At 52.5% G+C, this 19,124-nt stretch overlaps 1 protein-coding gene and 1 pseudogene across 1 annotated transcript; one reads left to right on the top strand and one right to left on the bottom strand.

Moving 5' to 3' along the window:
* Nucleotides 1-1,406: 1,406 nt before the first annotated feature.
* LOC115839199 (ubiquitin-fold modifier 1 pseudogene) lies at nucleotides 1,407-6,071 on the bottom strand (annotated as a pseudogene).
* Nucleotides 6,072-13,123: 7,052 nt separating this feature from the next.
* LOC115839200 (uncharacterized protein C20orf203) lies at nucleotides 13,124-13,484 on the top strand. Its single transcript, XM_030830574.2, is given in 4 exon segments — nucleotides 13,124-13,198; nucleotides 13,200-13,241; nucleotides 13,243-13,374; nucleotides 13,377-13,484. Coding segments are annotated over 4 exon segments (357 nt in total).
* The last annotated feature ends 5,640 nt before the right edge of the window (nucleotides 13,485-19,124 follow it).

Raw genomic sequence — 19,124 nt, 5'->3', positions numbered from 1 at the left:
TTTCCAATTGGGAGGCGGCTCCGTGTAAGAGCCAGAAATTAGAAAATTTAGATACTGTTTCCTGCTCTGCCGCAGGTTTACTGTTTGACACTGGGCAGGTCCCTTCCTGTCCCTCGGCCTTAGTTATCTCATCTGTTAACAAAAACAGCAACAATTATGATAGATAACATGCAACGAGTGCCTCGTATGTGTCAGGCACTGTGCTAACCACTTCCATAGGTATACACCTACTTACTCTTCCCAGTCACCCCAGAGATAGAGATTATTAATGCCTCTGGAATACAGATGAGGAAACGCTAGCCCAGGAGTGTTAAGTATCTTGTCCAAGGTCACGCAGTTTGTTAGAGGGACAGCAGGGATTGAAACGCAGGCAGGCTGGCCCCAGAGATCATCTCATCACTAGGTGATACTGAGCATCTAGAAAATTTATCTTTTCTTGCTCAGAAATGCAGTGATTCTTTGAGACACAGAAAGTGGCAGACTTTTCAATTCTGGGCCTTTGGCAAACTGTTTCTGGTTGAGCGCCTGTGGGCTTTGTTAAATAGCAACCACGCAGATCTCTTCCTGGGAGGAAGGCAACTGTTAGGACAGGGTTACTTTGGAGGAATTTTGGCAGAGAGGAAGAAAAAAAGCAGATGGGAAGTCCTGTCTCCCTGTCTCTCTGCCTCTCCACGGTCTCTTCAGTGTCCCCTGCAGCTCCATCATGGCTGCCCTCAATGACGCCCAGGCCGCCTTCAGCCCTGACCTGGGTGTCTGTCTGGCAACTGACCTCACTCACTTGCTCCAAAGCATTCCAAGTGGTGGCCAGAGTCAGCCTGTAAAGACAGCAGTGAATCACATCACGCCCCTACTTAAAGCCCTCTCACAGCTTCCGGAAACTCCTGGAATAAATCCAAGGTGATCCCTGCCCACCCCTCTGACCTTATCTCACACCTCCTCCCCTTTGCTCACCCTCCCGTAGTCCTGTGCTGTCCTAACCAGTGGCCACTAGCCATACGGGGCTGCTGAGCCCTTGGAATACGGCCAGTCTGAATTGAGATGTGCGCATCCATGTAAAATACACACCTGATCTCGAAGCTGTAGTACAAAAAAGATGTGAAATGTCTCATTAATAATTTCTATATTGGGAATTCCCTGGCGGTCCAGTGGTTAGGACTCAGCATTTCCACTGCAGGGGGGCTGGGTTCCATCCCTGGTCAGGGAACTTAGATCCCCCACAAGCCACATGGCGTGGCCAATAATAATAATAATTTCTACATTGATTCTACATTGAAATATTAATATTTGAGATATATTGGGTTAAATAAAATATTAAAATGAAGTTCACCTATTTCTTTTTACTTTTTTTTTTACAACAATACCAATATTTATTCTGAAAAGTAATTGTATGTTCCACGTAGCAGATGTTAACAACTTCCAACATGATCTATAGGAGTAATTCACAGTTCTGAACTATGCTTTGGAAAAGCATTTCCAGCTGTCTTGCAGGATTTATTCCTATCCCATCATTGGTAATAAGTGCACTTGTTGATGCAGGAATTTTACATTCTTCTGCTGCAAACTATAAGACTGTTGTGAATGGTGTACTTTCAGGAATACTGTGTACTTTGTGAGGTTGCCTTGGGTCCAAGGTCGGTGTGATCTTAAAGGAAACTGTGGTGGAACCAGCCTGGACAGAGACCCCATGCCAACTCCCTCTTTTTATTTTTTTATTGTGGCTACTAGAAAATTGTAAATTGCATGTGTGGCTCGCATTCTATTCCTATTGGCCTGTGCTGCCCTAGCCACACTGGCTTTCCTTCAGTTCCTGGACGGTGCCAAGCTCTTCCCAGCCCCAGGCCGCAGGCCACTGCATCCCTCCTCCCGCAGCTCTTCTCCAACCCCTCTCAGTTGCCCTGCCCCCCACCCCCGCTGCACCTCCATCACACAATCACGGAGAGCCCTTCTGTTTGCATGTTTGTTATCTTTTTTCCTCCTGGATGGACTGCAGGCTCCCGAGGATCTGCTCTTGGTCCAGTACCTGGTTCCGTTTTGGCCGGGAAAGGCCTGTGGTCAGTCAGAGGCCTGGGGGAGGGAAGGATGGGAACTGGCTCACATTCCGCCGCCTGAAGCCAAGGTGTCGGGGAGGGGGCGGGGGCGGGTCTTAGGCCAGAAGGCTCCACCTGCTGTTGGCCAGGGCTTAGCAGAAGCAGCAGTAGGTAATCAGCAGCTCTGAGCGGAACACACGGGCCACAAGGGGCTTTGGGCTTTTCGTGGGGTCCTGGGAACCTGCTATTTGGGTAGAACCAGGGCTGCAGAGCCTCCCAGGCTTCATGAGAACTCGTTTGCCAGCTGGGCCGGCTGCCACTGTCTGCCAGGCCCTAGGGAAACGCCAGGGCAGCCCAGGTGGACTTGAGCTTTGCTGGGGCTCCCCAGGCTCCGTCTCGGCCCTGCTGCTCACCAGCACGGTGACCTTGACAGGTCACTCAGCTCCCCTCCAGATGAGCATCAGCTCACTGCCTGGGGCCGGTGAGGACCAAAGTGAGGGACGTGTGTCTCCAGCACCGATGCGGCACCGTGTGGGAGCACACCGATGTGCAGGCCACCCCGACGTCCTTGTGACCAATCCTCCCTCCATGCCAGCAGCCACCTTTGCAGGGCGCTGGCCACGATGGGGACAGGAGCAGTGCCTGGCCTTAGTTCCTGAGCAAGCCCCACCCCCCCACCTCCCGATATGGGAGGACCACCAGGTCACCACCTCGTTCTGTGTTTTCACCCCGAGGACCCTGACTTTGGAAGGATCTGGAGGAGGCGGAGGTACCACCATTTCTGTGAAGAAGGCGTGTGGGTTCTAATTGGCCACAAGCTCAGAGTGAGCCCACGGGTGACCTGATTGCTAAAATAGTCCAGGAGGAAGGCAGAAGCTTCCAGAACCGGGAGGGGGTGGGGTGGCCGAAAGGAAGTGAGGGCACCGTTTCGGTACTGGCCCAACTCTGCGGCCAGCTCTGGAGAGCAGGGAGCCCCCTCCCTCTGGAAACCTCCGCTGGTCCGGCCCCAGTGGGTGAGAACAGGGTGGGGCAAAAGCAGTTACCAGCCAGACGCAGGGCTGGGTGGGCGCGGGTGGCGGTGAATGCTGCCTTCCGACTCTCCAGGCTTTTCCGAACACTGCTCTTGAATGGATCCAGACAGCTTTTCTAAGACAGGGCCGGTGCCCCTGGGCCTTGGCCTCTCAGGTTAGAAGCAGCCCAGAGCGTTGGGGCTGGAAGGACCCCGGAGACCAGGTGGGCCAGGAGCTCCAGTCCCACGTGGGGAAGCTGGGAGCCTGCCCGGGGCCCGCGGTGAGAAGGTGACAGAGGCCAGCTCTCCTTCAGCCCTCCCGCTGCTCAGCGGCTCCGAAAGAGGTGCAAGGAACAAAGAAGATGGCTTTTCTCATACAGTAGATAATGAATGTTTTGATTCTCAGCGCTAGAGAGGATCATCTCCCAGAGTCCCTAGCCAGGAAATTTACATACTGCAGTTGACCCTTCCAGAGGGCCTGGGGCGGGGCCTGGGCTCCAAAAGGGCAGTGTCCCCTCGCTGGTTCCTCCACCGGCAGGGATGGCTGGCGAACCCCATGATCTCCGGCCAGGCCGGGCTGGCCAGCGAGGACAGAGCCCAGCGGCCCCCAGCTTGGTGTGGAGGGAGGGGCAGGTAGGGAGGGTAAGCTTGGGCAAGAGCAACCCCTGACTCTGCTTTTTTGTTTAATGTCTAATTATAAAAGCAATTCATACTCACTGTAAAATTGGGGAACTACAGAAAGGTAGAAAGGAGAAAGTGAAAGTCATCTGTCATCTCAGTGCCCAGAGATAATGCCGTCGGTATTTTGTTGTATTTCTCTCTAGTCCTGTTTTTCTGCATGGATCATACATGTGTATCTAAGTGTGTGTTTTAATTGTAATCATACTCTACAGCTGCCTTCCCTCTCCCCACCCCCCACGTTACATCGTATTGTGAACACTTTCTCACAGCATTCAAATTTTCTTTAAAGTTATTTAATGGCTGTATAATATTCTATTAAGAATTTATTTAGCCATCCTCCTATTCTTTAAATTCTCCTATTTTGACTCTTTTTTTATCAAGGGAATTTGGCAGTTTTAAAACTTCCACTTAAAAATATAAATCCAGGGCTTCCCTGGTGGCGCAGTGGTTGGGAGTCCGCCGGCCAATGTGGGGGACGCGGGTTCGTGCCCCAGTCCGGGAAGATTCCCGTGCCACGGAGCGGCTGGGCCTGTGAGCCGTGGCCGCTGGGCCTGCGTGCCCGGAGCCTGTGCTCTGCGACGGGAGAGGCCGCGGCGGTGAGATGCCCACGTACCGCAAAAAAAAAAAAAAAAATATATATATATATATATAAAAATCCAGCTTTTCGGCTGCCGAGCTGGAGCCGTTTTGGGGCATCCTGTCTGCTATTCATTCTGAGAGGGGCCCCTCGGTTTAACATCTCCAGGTGACGACAAAGGTCGAGCATTTGGAAGAAACAAAAAATAAACCCCAGCACCCCACCGGGGAGGCTGAGGAAGAGAGTTTTCATGCTGTGCCCCTGCTGGAGTGCCGTTCACATCACCAGTGCAGTGTGTGGATGTGCCCATCCTCTGGGCAGCGTCCTGCGGTGCGAGCTGGAAGAAAGGGTTGGGCCGTTCGCCGTTCACACTCTGCTTGGGATGAGTTGACGTGTGATCTTGGGCAAGTCCTCTCACAGCTCCGTTTCGCCCTCCCTAGGCTGTAATGTGGACCTGATGCTAGAGTGGCTAGAATCGAATGCCATAACGCTGCCTCTGACCCAGTATTGCCTCACTGGGGAGCAAAGGAACAAAGGCCTGGTAGGGCCTGGGTGGCCTCAGCAAGTGACCTTTGCCCTGTAAGAGCCGTGGAGCCCTTCCCAGCTCTGAGATTCTCTGCCGTGTCCCCAGCCCCAGGAGTCTGTGGCTACACCCTGAATGGCTGGCCCTCGGCCTTCCAGTTGTCCAGACTGGATAACTCCAGACCCCTTTGAATATCTCTGGCTTCCCAGGGCCCTGATTCGTCCCTAGCAAGGCACTCATAGGGTTTCCTGTCCTTCCCGGATCCCTGCTCAGCAGCCCGGAACCAGGCCCCAATATGACTCATGGAGAACCCTTAGGTCTGCTGCAACCCCCAGCCCTTTCTGAGAAATTTCCTGTTGCATTCAGGGCTCAGGGGTCATGCAGGCAGGGTTTCTGGAGGCTCACGGCTGGACACCTGTAGAATGTACGCCTCAGGAGGGCAGGAGCCTTGTGCCTCGCACTCACTCGGTGCCCTCAGTGCCCAGCGCTGGTCCTGGCCTACAGTAGACCCTCGGTAAATACTAGCCACCAAGGCCAGTAGGGGCCTCTGACTGCCTCAGTTCTCCTTCCCATCCTGCCCTGCTAGGCCGTGAGCTCTGGGAGAGCAGAGATTAGCCAGGTTTACCTGAGTCCTCAATGCTCAGCAAAAACACTGGCATGTGGAGACGGTTGGATCAATGAGCAAATTATGTCCTAAGAGAGTCAGAGCTCACGATACAGGCCCTCCCTTACTCCCCACCTCCCCTCCACGTGGGTCTCTTCCCTCCCACCGAAGGGTCCTGAATGGTCCCTTCCTCTCTCCCTCCTTGGTGGAAACTGAGGCTTCCTGGCTCTGTGACTTTGGACAAGTCACTCAACCTCTCTGAGCCTCCATTGCCTTTCCTGAAAGTGTGGTGAGGCTTTGGTGGTTAGCGCAGTCGGTGCCCAGCAAGCAAGTGGTGGGCACTCGAGAAGCGGCCCCTCTTGTTGGCGGTGGCCTGGCCTCTGTAGGTGGTGTGAACCCCCCGACGTGAGCTGGCTGACTGTTGACTGATGGAGGTGCAGGGGACGATCTTGGGCTGAGGCCACGGAGGGTTCTGGATCCCATGAGACCTGGCGGCTGTCCCAGGCACTTCGCCCTTGGCTCTGTCATTGGGTGTCCTTTCTCCTGCTGGGAAGGCACACACTGTGGCTGGGGAGCTCGGCCAGGAGGGGGCCCAGCTCCTCTGGAGAGCTGCTCTCTTGTCTCCCCGCAGCAGGAAAGGGGCTGGCCATACTGCCTCCGTGGGCTCCCACGCCAGCTGCCCCATGCAGGGCAGGATGGAAGCCCCGGGCCCCCTCGGCCTGTCACTCAACTCTCTGGGCCTCCAGACTTTAAAATGGGGGGAAATACAGTTGGACGGAAGATTTACAGGCCTGCTGAAAGCAGCAAATGAGAGGGTGTCTCTGAGAGCACTTTGGCCGCTGTCACGTACACTCCTGAGGTTATAGTACAATCACTAGCTTGACTAGGAGCCAGTCCGCAGGGGTGGGAACACGCCCACCGCCCCTCAAAGCTGGAAGAGGCCGCCTGGCCCTGCTGCAGTTGCTATGGGGCGTGGGGAGCTGACCACCTCCCTCAGCTTCAGCGTCCTCCTCTGCCAAATGAGGGCAGCCCCCTCCCAGGGTTCCTGCAAGGAGTCACTGAGGCCCTGCACGCGAGGGGTCTGGCTGAATCCAGCCTCAGAGATAGTGACTGCTCCAGGGGCCTCCCTGACCTCACTTTGCCCACCTGTAATATGAAGATGATGATTCCCCCACATCCTTCAGGTCATTCAGAGGACTCAATAAAACGAACCACAAAACCCACCTAGCGTGAGTGCCCGGCATGTAGAAAGTGCTCATTTAGCTATTATTATGCGGTTTTTGCTGGTGGTAGCAAAGCCAGCCAGGGTGAGAAGCTGCCCCCCGCCTCACCCCTGCCTCGCCTGCCCTCCGCCTGGGCTTCTCGTTCTCGGCCCAGGATAGGAGACTTGGACAGATGGGAGCAGAGTGACCTCCATCGAGCTCGCCAGGTCAAACTGCGTTCCCAGCATCTTTGGAGCACGAGGCCAGCGGGACGGCTGTGCAGCAGCTGCCGCCAGCAACCCGAAGGGGGCCGAGTCTCCCGGCTGGGCCTTGGGGTCTTGGCTAGGCCTGGGCACTGAGCAGGCAATGAACCCTGGTCTTCTCCTGCACAGATCCCTGTGCCATCTCCCAGCTGCTCCAAGGCCATCACAATCTACCTTTCTGCTCACACGATGCCAGAGCTCCAAGGGTATGCCCAAGACACAGCAAAGAGCTTTATTTTTTTCTGGTTGTGAAAGTAATTCTTGTTCACTGCAGAAAAAAATAGAAAATTAGAAAAATACAAATTAAGAGCACCCCAAATTTCAAACTTCCAAGTGTTTTTCTGTGTATACACATATAGATATAGACTGTTTTGGAGAATGGAATCCTTTGATACTTGCTTTTAAAAAAATTGGAATGAGTATACTTTATTTTTAAAATCTTTTTATTGTAAAATATGACATATACAGAAAGACCACGTAAAATGATTGCTCAGCTCGACATATTATAAGGCAAACACCCTTGGACCCGCTGCCCAGGTGAAGAACTCTGCCAGCCCCCCCCCAGAAGCCGTCAGTGTGCCCCATCTTAGTCACACTCCCTACCTCCCCACAGAAGTTTCCATTATCTGGATTTTTAAGATAATCACTTTCTGGCTCGTTATCACTCAAGTGTGCATCCCTAGATGCTATAATTTTGTCTTTTAAAAAACCTCTCTTTTATGTCCCTCTAATCCACAGGTTTATTTTTGTAACTTGTTTTAAAAAAAAAAACCCAAAAAACAAAAAAACTTGGCAGTGTCTCTTGGACCTTGTCCATGTGATTCTCATTTTTAAAGAGTCCATTGTTCCGTCCCAGGGATGAATATAACCGACTCATTCCCCTACTGATGGACACTTAGGTTATTCTCACACTTTTGCCATTACATACAATACTGTGATGGAAAGCTTTATGCATATGTTTTCATGTACTTGAATGATTCCTAGAAGGAATTTCTAGAAGTGGAGTCTCGGGTCCAAAGAACAGGCTCTTTTTTGAGAAATGATCCACATACCATATAATTCACCCATTTAAAGCATACAATTCATTGTTTTCTCGTATATTCTGAGTTGTGCAACCATCACCACAATCAATTTTAGAATATTTTCATCATCCCATAAAGAACCCCAAGCCCATTTTCCCCAATCCTCTCTTCCAGCCCTAGGCAACCACTGCTACAAAGGACTGTCTTCTTCTCCTTTTTTTTTTTTTCTTTGTTTGTTTTGGTCATGCCATGCGGTTTGTGGGATCTTAATTCCCCGACCAGGGATTGAACCCGAGCCCTCAGCACTGAAAGCACAGAGTCCTAACCACTGGACTGCCAGGGAATTCCCTATAAAAGACAATCTTGGGACTTCCTCGGTGGAGCAGTGGTTAAGAATCCACCTGCCAATGCAGGGGACATGGGTTCAAGCCCTGGTCCGGGAAGATCCCACATACCATGGAGCAAGTAAGCCCGTGAGCGTCAACTATTGAGCCTGTGCTCTAGAGCCTGCGAGCCACAACTACTGAAGCCCGTGCACCTAGAGCCTGTGCCCTGCAGCAAGAGAAGCCACCGCAATGAGAAGCCTGCACACCGCAACGAAGAGTAGACCCCGCTCGCTGCAACTAGAGAAAGCCCATGCGTAGCAATGAAGACCCAACGCAGCCATAAAAAAATAAATAAATATATTTTTTTTTTTAAAAAAGGGCTATCTTCTTTCTGTCTCTATGGATTTGTTTATTCTGGACATTTCATATAAATGAAGTCAAACAGTGTGTGACTTTTGTGACTGACTTTCCATTAGCTTAATGTTTTCAAGATTTATCCATGTCATAGCATGCCTCAGTACTTTATTCCTTTTTATTGCTGAATAATATTCCATTGCATGATTAAACCACACTTTGTTTATCTATTCATCAGTCTGTGGACATTTGGGTTGTTTCTGCTTTTAGCTTTTATGAATGTGAACGTTCATGTAAGTTTTTGTGCAAATGTATGTTTTCATTTCTCTTTGATATATATCTCCTAGGCATGGGATTGCTGGGTCATATGCTAATTCTGTTTAACCTTTTGAGGAACTGCCAGACGGTTTTCCAAAGTGGCTGCATCATTTTAAATTCCTACCAGTAGTGTGTGAGGGTTCTGATTTCTCCACATCCTTGTCAACACTTGTTATTATCTGTTGTTGTTGTTTTTTTAATAGGAAACCTAGTGGTTGCGAAGTGGTATCTTGTGGGTTTAATTGGCATTTCCCTGATGGCTAATGATATTCAGCATCTTTCATGAGCTTATGGGCCATTTGTATATCTTCTTTGGATCAGTGTCTACTTAGATCATTTGCACATTTTTAAATTAGTGTATTTGTCTTTTATTATTGAGTTGTAAGAGTTCTTTATATAATCTGGTTACAATTCCTTATCAAATATATGAATTGCAAATATTTTCTCCCATTCTATGGGTTGTTTTTTTTTACTTTCTTAATGATGTTCTTTGCAGCACAAAAGTTTTTGATTTTCATGATGTCCAATTTATCTATTTTTTTTTTGTAAATTTTTATTTATTTATTTATTGGCTATGTGGGGTCTACGTTGTTCCGCGTGGGCTTTCTCTAGTTGTGGCGAGCAGGGGCCACTCTTCATTTTCGTGTGCGGGCTTCTCATTGTGGTGGCTTCTTTTGTTGCGGAGCACGGGCTCTAGGTGTATGGACTTCAGTAATTGTGGCACGTGGACTCAGTAGTTGTGGCTCACAAGCTCTAGAGCACAGGCTTAGTAGTTGTGGCACATGGACTTAGTTGCTCCGCGGCATGTGGGATCTTCCCGGACCAGGGCTCGAACCCGTGTCCCCTGCATTGGCAGGCGGATTCTTAACCACTGCGCCACCAGGGAAGTCCAGGTTTTTTCTTTTGTTGCTGTGCTTTTGGTGTCATATTTAAGGAACTGTTGCCTAATCCTAGGGCGTGAATATTTATGCCTGTGTTTTCTTCTAACAGTTTCATAGTTTTAACTTTTACATTTGGGTCTAAGATTCATTTTGAGTGAATTTTTGTGTGGGGTGTGAGGAAGGTGTCCAGCTTCCTTCTTTTGCATGTGGATAACCAGTTGTCCCAGTACCATTTGTTGAAAAGACTGTCCTTTCCCCATTGAATTATCTTGGAACTTTTGTTGAAAATCAATTAACTGTAAATGTGAGGCTTTATTTATTTATTTATTTGGCTGCGTTGGGTCTTCGTTGCTGCGTGTGTGCTTTTTCTCTAGTTGCGGCGAGCGGAGGCTACTCTTCATTGTGGTGCATGGGCTTCTCATTGCGGTGGCTTCTCATTGCGGTGGCTTCTCTTGTTGCAGAGTACGGGCTCTCGGCGTGCGGGCTTCAGTAGTTGTGGCACGTAGGCTCAGTAGTTGTGGCTCACGGGCTCTAGAGTGCAGGCTCAGTAGTTGTGGCACATGGGTTTAGTTGCTCCACAGCATGTGGGATCTTCCCGGACCAGGGCTCGAACCCATGTCCCCTGCATTGGCAGGCGGATTCTTAACCATTGTGCCACCAGGGAAGCCCTTAATTACGTTTTTGAAGTGTTCATTGCAAATGCATAGAGATGCAATTGATTTTTGTATATTCAGCTTGTATCCCACAACCTTGTAGGAATCGTTTATTAGTTCTAATATTTTTTGGTGGATTCTTCAGAATTTTGTATATACATTAGTCATCTACAAATAGTTTTACTTCTTCCTTTGCAATCTGGTTGCCTTTCTTTTCTTGCCTTAGTGCCCTGGCTGGAACCTCCAGTACAATGTTGGACAGAAATGGTGAGAGTGTACGTTCTTCTCTTGTTCTTGATCTCAGGGGGAAAGCACCCAGTCTTTCACCATTAAATGCAATACTCACTGTAGCAAGGCTCATTTTAGGATTTTCTGGAAGGTTGGCTTGTTACAGCCTCACTACTAGTGTGTATGAATGGGACCCCAGTCTCCTTGCCAACACAATGGCCCCGGGTTTAGAGGTGAGGACCCTAAGGCCAGGGAAGGGAAGTGTTGCCTGCCTCATGACACAGCTGCTCAGCCGCCTTCCATCCAGCTGTCCACAGTTACCGGGGAGTCAGCCTCCTGGACACTCAACCTTCCCTCCCCTAGTAGGGATGCCTTGAGACCCACCAAGGGCAGCCACGGCTACAGAGGGAGGCCTGGGTTCTGTTCTTGGCTTGACCACTAAATTGTTGTATGATCCTGGGAATGTTGCTCCATTCCCCCTTCCCTGGGCCTCAGTGTTTCCATCTTTGCAGTGGGAGAGGTGGTCCACTCTAACGTCCTCCAGCTCTGACCACTCACCCTTAAACCCTCAGCTGCTTCTGCCACTGCCCGGAAGGACCACCAGAGGGCGCCCCAGACCAGCATTTGGCCCAGCTCTGGTGCAGGGGGCCCTAGGGAGGCTGAGAGGCAGGGCGTGTTTTCCAGGAGCCACTAGCTTTGCTTACACAGACTTCCTGGTGGCTAGACCTACTCAAGCCATCTCCCCATTCCTATGAGCACTGATCTCTGAGAAGGGAGGATGGAGACATCACCCCCAAGGCCAGTGACCTTGCACTCATCCCTGTCTGCTTTGGGTTGGCTGCATAAGGCCCAGGCGCCCCAGTGTCAGGGCCAACAGCCTTGAGTTTCTCAGCCTCAAAAGGTTTCCACTGTCACTAGGCCTCTTACGGCTGAGGCACCCTTCCCCCACCACGTTACCCGGCAGTACAAAGCCCCTATCCTGGACAGTGCCTGGCTGCCTAGAAGGGACACGTCACAGCCCATTTTGCATATGGATGGATTCACGATGGGGGCCCTGGACTGCGTAGTCTTGGAAACCACAACATCCAGGACCCCCAGATACCTCACGTGACAGACCCCAGAACCACAGAAATAGGCACCACAGACCTCAGGGACCACCCTGCACTTCCCAGAGCAGAGTATCTCACCTCCTTTCTGAAGGATTCTCCTGGGAGCACCAGAGGGGCTCTATCAGGCCCTCTGAGACTCCCCTAATGCTGATTTCACCCTCCAAACAGAAGCAGAACCTTTGCTTTGCAAATCAAGCCCCAAGACAAAGCAGCATCTCCCAGCCTGTTCCCCGGAGGGATGCCGCAGCCCCCGCCCGCCCGGATGCCTGCAACTTGCCTTGCATTCCATTACTTGTGTATGTTTTTTCTCTCCCCTTCCAGACTGGGCCCCCTTGAAGGCAGAGTGACTCTCCCATGCTCCTCACTTCCCTCTGTGGCAGCTGGTTCAGGACTGGACATCCAGTAGGAGCTCAGCAGATGTCACCACGGGAGTCCCTATCCCATCCTGTCCTCCCACTCAAGGACTGGGGCTGCCTCTGCCCCTCACTTAGCTGTGTGGCTTTGGGCCACTTGCTGAGCCTCTCTGAGCTTCCACTCTGTTTTCTTCTTTGCTGCTCGCCTTCCCTCAGAAGATTGCCAGGGTCAGAGAGAGTGTGAGAGCCCTGGAGTGAAGGGTGACATGCTCTCCGCATGTCACGGGCGGTTGTCCTCAGAGCACAGGGCTGCACGCGGAGGTCACATGGATGAGAGGCAGGCGCCAGGCCACACCCTCCCGAGTGCCCCAGTTTTCAAATAACAATGGCAGACATTTCCTGGGCCTGTTCCATGGGCCAGACACTGTGCTAAGTATCTCACCCAGATTCTCTCTCTTGATCCCCTCTGTGACCCTTCGAGTAGGCAGCGTGACCATCCCCAGCTTTGCAGACAGGGAAACTGAGGCAGGCAGCAATTAGCTACGTTGCCTGAGGTCACACACTTGGCCAGTGCTGGGTCTGGGACTTGGACCCTGGTGTCTGGCCTCTGGAGCCCGTGCTCTTAGCTACTGAGTCTGCTCGCCGAAGCCGACACGGGGCAGGGATAGGCAGCCCTGGGGTCTTTCTGTCCACTCTATAGGAATCCTCAGGGGTCAGAGATCATTTGTTCTGACCTTCCTGTTTCGGGACTGGAGCACTGAGGCCAGAAAGGAGAGCCTCCCTCAGTCTCTCTCACACACCAGGGCATCTGGGGGCAAAGCAGGACCCTGGCAGAAACTGGGTGACGCCTAAGCCCATGAGTCTCAGAATCTATGATTCTAAAAATTATCCTGGGGCCTCGTTCCCAACAGCCAGCCTCTTGTGGTTGGACTCGTTTGCCCAACTTTGGGGTCTTGGCGGGGGGTGATGGGGAGTACTCAAAGGCTCAGAATGATGCCCACCCACCAGCCAGACACCGGGCACCAACAGGCTCCCTCTCCCCAAGGCCCAGCCCCTTATCAGGAAAGGGATTTGGGTTGGTGGGGAGGGGGAAGTCCGAGGCCGCTGGCTCCGGCAAGGTGGGTAGGAGAGATAGGGAAGTGGGGAGGGGGCCACGGGGGTCCTGCTGGGAGGGCCAGAGGCCGGAAGGGATGCCCAGAGCCAGCGTGGGGGCGTGGGGTTTGCCAAGCGCTGTCCTTGCTGGCCCGGCCCTGCGACATGGTTCCAGGGCTGCTTCTGCCTTCCATCCTTGCCGGCACATTTAATTAGCAAGCAGCAGCCTCTCCCTGATTCATCACAGTCACTGTTTAATTAGCCGCACACAAGGCGCCCCTACCCCCCAGCTCTGGGTTGAGCAGCCTGCCTCTCTCACAGAGGCTGCCACCACCTCATGGTGTCCCCTGTCACCCCCCCCATACTTATTCTGCTCCCCAGAATGGGGGATGGGGCGGGCACGCCTGGCTGAAACCTCAAGGAGATTCTGGGCACCGAGGCTTGTATTGAAGGCATCCAGCAAACATTATTAGGGCCTCGAGCCTGCGCCAGGCTGGCGCTGGGCGGAACCCAGGCTGGACGGGGGTGGCCGCCTCAGTCCTGTGCGCCTGCTGGGGCCGGCTTTTCCCTTTGGGAGGTGTTGCTCCCACCCCACATCCGGAAAGGGACGGCCATTTCTTCCTGTTCCTCCCTGTCCCAGAGCCCAGCAGGCTCCCCCGAGAAGGCTGCATCTTCCGGGATGGAGAGGGTCCATCCTCCAACCCCACCTCCCCCAGGCGCAGATCCCGGAGGCCCAGGCCACGGGCAAAGGGCAGTGGTGGGGGAGTCTCAGCTGCGCTCTGCGTCTGCAAGGGCCCTGGGGGTCGGGGGCCCACGAGTGAGCCCACAGGCTGTGGCTGAACCGGGCACTCTGTTTCCTTGAAGCAGGGCGGGGCCGGGAGCCCTGGGAGCGACACCCCACACCCTTCCTGCAGAGCGGGGGCAGCTGCCGCCTCGGGGCAGCCAGCTGGAGGCAGGAGGCTCAGGTTCCAGCCCAGCCCTGCTCTCTGGTCCATCTGTGGCTTCAGGCAAATCAGCCACACTGGGGCCTCAGCATCCTGGCCGGCCGCACAAGTGTGCCGACCCCAGCTCCGACGTGGACTAAGGACGTGGAAGGATGGGCATTTATTCCGGTTCCTGAGGGAAGGACCAGAGCCTGTCTGCCCTGGTGCTCTCCATCTGTGTGGTCACCAAGCTGCACTGGCCTCAGTTTCCCCACAAGTAGCCGCTGCCTCGTGGGTTGTCGTGAGGATTAAATGATTTACCATGTTTAGTGCACGCAGGACAGAGGGAGTCCTCAGTCATCATTGGCCGTTTTTGCCATTATTTCCCTTCTTTTTATCCATCAATATTTATTGCCAGGTATGAGGGAGTTGGTGGTGAGTGAGTGAGGTGACCTCCCTGCTTTCAGTTTTCCTTCCAGTGGGGGAAGCAGCTGAAAACAAGTAATAAATAAAGGAAAAGTACAATTTCACATGAATTAAGCCTGCAGTTTAGTTAATGGTAATATATCAGTGTTAATTTCTTAGTTTTGACAGATGTACCACTGTTAGGTAATGGACTGAGGTTAGGAAGACTGAGTGAAGGATATACAGGAACCCTTTGTACTATCTTTGCAACTTTTCTGTGAATTTAAAATTATTCCCTAAAAATAGTTTATTCAAAATATACAATTTGGAAAAAAAAGAAAAAGAACAAAAAGGGGAATTCCCTGGCAGTCCAGTGGGTAGGACTCCATGCTTTCACTGCAGGGGGCCTTGGTTCAATTCCTGGTTGGGGAACTAAGATCCTGCAAGCTGCGTGGGAGATGCAGCCAAAAAAAAGAAACAAAAAATACAATTTGGGGTAATGGTAAGTACCAGGAAGAAGATCAACGGGGGCGGGGGGGCGCGGAGAGATAAGGGAGGGGGGGCCATTTTAGAGAGGGTGATCCTCTCAGAGGAGGTAGCATTGGGAGAAACTGAGTGGTGGGAAGATCAGGGGAAGATGGGCCAGGAGGAGGGAACAGTAGGTGCAAAGGCCTGGAGGCAGGAATTGGCTTGGGAGGTCTGCGGTCCACCTGCAGGGCTGGAGGGGGCTTCGCGGGTAGAGCTGAGCTCCGAGAAGTTGGCAGCTTTTCTTCAACATCATTTTACCCTTTTCAAAGGACAGGAGGGAGGAGGGAGACCCTGGGCTGGGACTGTATCTGGCCCTTTCCACGAATTAGCACCTCACTTCGTCCCTACAGTCACCCTGTGGGGGAGATACCAGCATTTTCACTTACAGGTGAGACGGTGGAGGAACAGAGACTCAGCCCACGTCCCTCTCGGTAAAAGTGACAGGCCTGTGCTTGGAAGGCCAGTGCTCACGGCCCTTGAGGCTGTGCTGGGGACTTGCTGGGAGACATGGAGTGGGCTAAAAGGCAGGGCCTGCACAAGGCCTGGGTGTGGCTATGGAGGGGTAGGCCAAGCAGGAAGGGGGCACCCGAGAGATGGGGTCTCTGGCCAGCACAAGGCTGTGTGTAAGCACTAGAGAGCATCTTTGTACAATAGTTTTGTAATCAACTTTGGAAATAGTAATTCTACATGTTTGTAATACAGAATTCTGAAGGTACAAAACAACATATAGAGACAAGTTAAGGTTCCCCCCCCCCAGTTTCCTTCCCTCAGAGATGCCCTCGGAGGCCTGTTTCTTGTGCATCTTTCCACAGCAGCACCTTGACCACAAACAACCAGCAGTCCCCGTGGGCCTGCCTGGCACCACCTGCCAGAAAGCCCTAGACGTACAGTTGTCACTTTTAATCCTCATACCAACCCTTGCTGTATATATATCAATATCTCCACTTAAAATTGGAGTAAACTGAGGCACAGAGAAGTTAAATCACTTGCCCAGTGCCACACAGCTAACACAGGGTTTTGAACTCAGGGACTCTCTAACAACATTGTATAGATGAAGAAACTGAGGCACAGAGAGGTTGAGTAACCAACCCCAGGTGACCCAGCAAGGAGGTGGAGGAACCAGGACTCGAGTCTGGCAGTCTTTTTTTTTTTTTTTTTTTTTTTTTTTTTGCGGTACACGGCCTCTCACTGTTGTGGCCTCTCCCGTTGCGGAGCACAGGCTCCGGACGCGCAGGCTCAGCGGTCATGGCTCACGGGCCCAGCCGCTCTGCGGCATGCGGGATCTTCCCGGACTGGGGCACAAACCCGTGTCCCCTGCATCGGCAGGTTGAGAGGCAGACTCTCAACCACCACGCCACCAGGGAAGCCCGAGTCTGGCAGTCTTGATCCTGAACCTGCACCCCTGAGCACCGCACTGTACTGGGAGAAAGGACCCCAACTCCAGAGTCAGCCGCATCCAGGAGTGATGCCCACCACTGCTTGGCTGCCTTGCCTTGGGAAAGTCACTGTCTTCTCTGTGATCTGGCTCCCCGCTCAGGATGGAGAAAAGGAAGCCTGCCAATCAGATGACTCAGGGCTGAGGGAGGTGGAGGGAGAGGCCTCTGTGGCGCCTGGGAGGTTGCTCTCCCCACGTGCGCGATGGGCGCTTCCTGTGAAGGGCAAGAGGAAGGATGTGGCCAGATAGGTGTTTCAGGGGGCCGGGAGCTTAAGGTGGGGTGTCCTTTCCCTGCAACTGTGCAGACAAAGCAGATGAGAGCCCCCCCCCCCGCCCGCCGGGAGCGGGATGGGTGGTGCCCTCTCCCCTGCATCCACCCTCTACCCACCCCACAGCTGCACTGCTGACTGAGGAATTCTGGGGAGTCAGGGGAGGGAAAAGGGGTTTCCAGAGGTTTGTGCAGTGGGCCCAACACCCCAACCCAGGCTGTGTGCCAGGACCCTGCAAGGTGGGCGGGGCAGGATGCAGGGAAGGAGGCTGCAGCCAGGAGCCACAGGAATGACCAAGAGAAAAGGGGCCCAGCCCAGGTGCCGGCTCAGGCTGGGTTCCCAGGGGTGTGGTCCTCACCTCAGCAGGGTTGCCCCAGGCTGGTGGGCTGGCCTTCAGCTTAGCAGGCTCAGAAAACTGATTTTTCTACCTCTCCCCTGCCGTGCCCCAGAGATGATCAGAGGATTGGGGTCAAGACAGCCCAATTCTCCAGGACATGGACCAAAAAACCCAAAGCCAGTTTCTTCATGGACGACGTGGACCACACCATTAAGGGCCAGACTGCATTAGTCTCCCCTCCGATTCCCTTCCTCCTACCCCAGGCCTGGGGAGCCTGGGTTAATAATGAGAGGGGCCTGGGGACTGAGGTATGAAACGCGGTGTCAAAGCATTTGTCAGTGACCTCAGCCAGGCCGCCCAGAACACCACGGCGGGGTGGGGATTGGGGAGCGGGGGCGCCGGGACTGGGGATGTGAAATCTGGCTTGGGTTTGAATCCCAGCTCTGCTTCGTTCCTGGTCATGTTAACTTACCACCATGAGCCTCGGTTTCCCCATGTGTAAAATGGGGTTGTTATCAGAATCGAGATCTCATCATAATGGTAGAGCTTCTTACACAAAGCACGATACGTAGTAGGTGCTCAATAAATGTTACTCTCCTCCACTGACTAGCAGATTAAGCTCATTTTCCAAACCCTACAGGCCTGGAGACGAATTTTGGCACTTGTCCTGTGTTCACGCAGCCGGCTGGGAGATGCACTTTGGTCTCCAAATGTTAGAATTGCTGAACATTAACAGGGACATGGGGGAGACTACTGCATTTGAAAGTGGTGCTGTCCCTACTGATGGGGCCCGGTGGCCACAGGGCCTCCTCTGCAAGCGCCAGGAGACTGCTGATCCGGCAGCACATCTCCCCTGCCTGAGGCTGGGCTGGCTCAACCCACAACAGCTTCTTTTTGGCAACTACTTTTCTAGAAGTCTCCCAGAAGACACCGCCTCCTGTCCTGACAATGTTCTGGGCCTTCAGTCTGGTCTGGAGCTGGAGGTGACTGCAGGGCGTGGAAGGGAGCTGAGCCAGTCCTGGGGGCGTCCGTGAGGGGACTTTCTCTACCCGGTCCTCTCTGTCCCTGGGAGCAGGGCTGAGGGCGTGCCACAGGGGTGCAGCCCTTTCCTCTGGGCAAGTGTCAAAGTGCTAGAAAAACTGAAAGGGGCTTCTCCAATGCGGGGATGATAATCTTTAGAAAACCTTCTGTTTCTTCTGTGAGGCAGAAATTACAAGCTAGAAATGGCCTGGACCATCAATGTTTTTCCAGGAGGATGTTAAATTGATATTGAGCAGAAAAGGGTATTCGGGACTTCCCTGGTGGCACAGTGGTTAAAAATCCACCTGCCAATGCAGGGACATGGGTTTGAGCCCTGGTCCAGGAAGATCCCACATGCCGCGGAGCAGCTAAGCCTATGCACTACAACTACTGAGCCTGCGCCCTAGAGCCTGCGAGCCTAGAGCCTGTGCTCTGCAAAAAGAGAAGCCACCGCAATGAGAAGCCCGCGCACGGCAATGAAGAGTGGCCCCCGCTCGCCGCAACTAGAGGAAGCCCGCGCACAGCAATGGAGACCCAACATGGCCCAAAATAAATAAATTAATTAATTTTTAAAAATTAAAAAAACAATAAAGAAAGAAAAGGGTGTTCATGGTGAAATAAATCTGGGAAACACCAACTTAACCATCCAATGCGGTTTCTTCTCTGCAGGGTTTCTCAGAGCCTTTCATGTGCATTTGTGAAATTCTAGAGGCAGCAGCTCTGTCTACGCAGCAGGCAGACCTCTGACGATGGTGTCCTGGACCATCTAGTGAGCTTAGAGGGCTATGGGTCCCACTTTGGGAAATGCCAACATAGTAAAAAAACCTCTCCCTCCTCCACATATAAGAGCTGGAGGAATCTTGGGGACTCTGGAAGAATCTTGGGGAGCACGGGGTCCAAAGAAAAGGATTCGGAAGATGCTCTAGCCTTTATTTTAAAGCTAAGACTTTATCCCTATTTTCCCTATATTAATACATTTAATCTT

This window comes from Globicephala melas, chromosome 15 (assembly GCF_963455315.2).
Source record: "Globicephala melas chromosome 15, mGloMel1.2, whole genome shotgun sequence".
Lineage (NCBI taxonomy): Eukaryota > Metazoa > Chordata > Mammalia > Artiodactyla > Delphinidae > Globicephala > Globicephala melas.
Note: the sequence above shows the minus strand (reverse complement) of the source record. Positions and strands in the feature narration are given on the sequence as shown.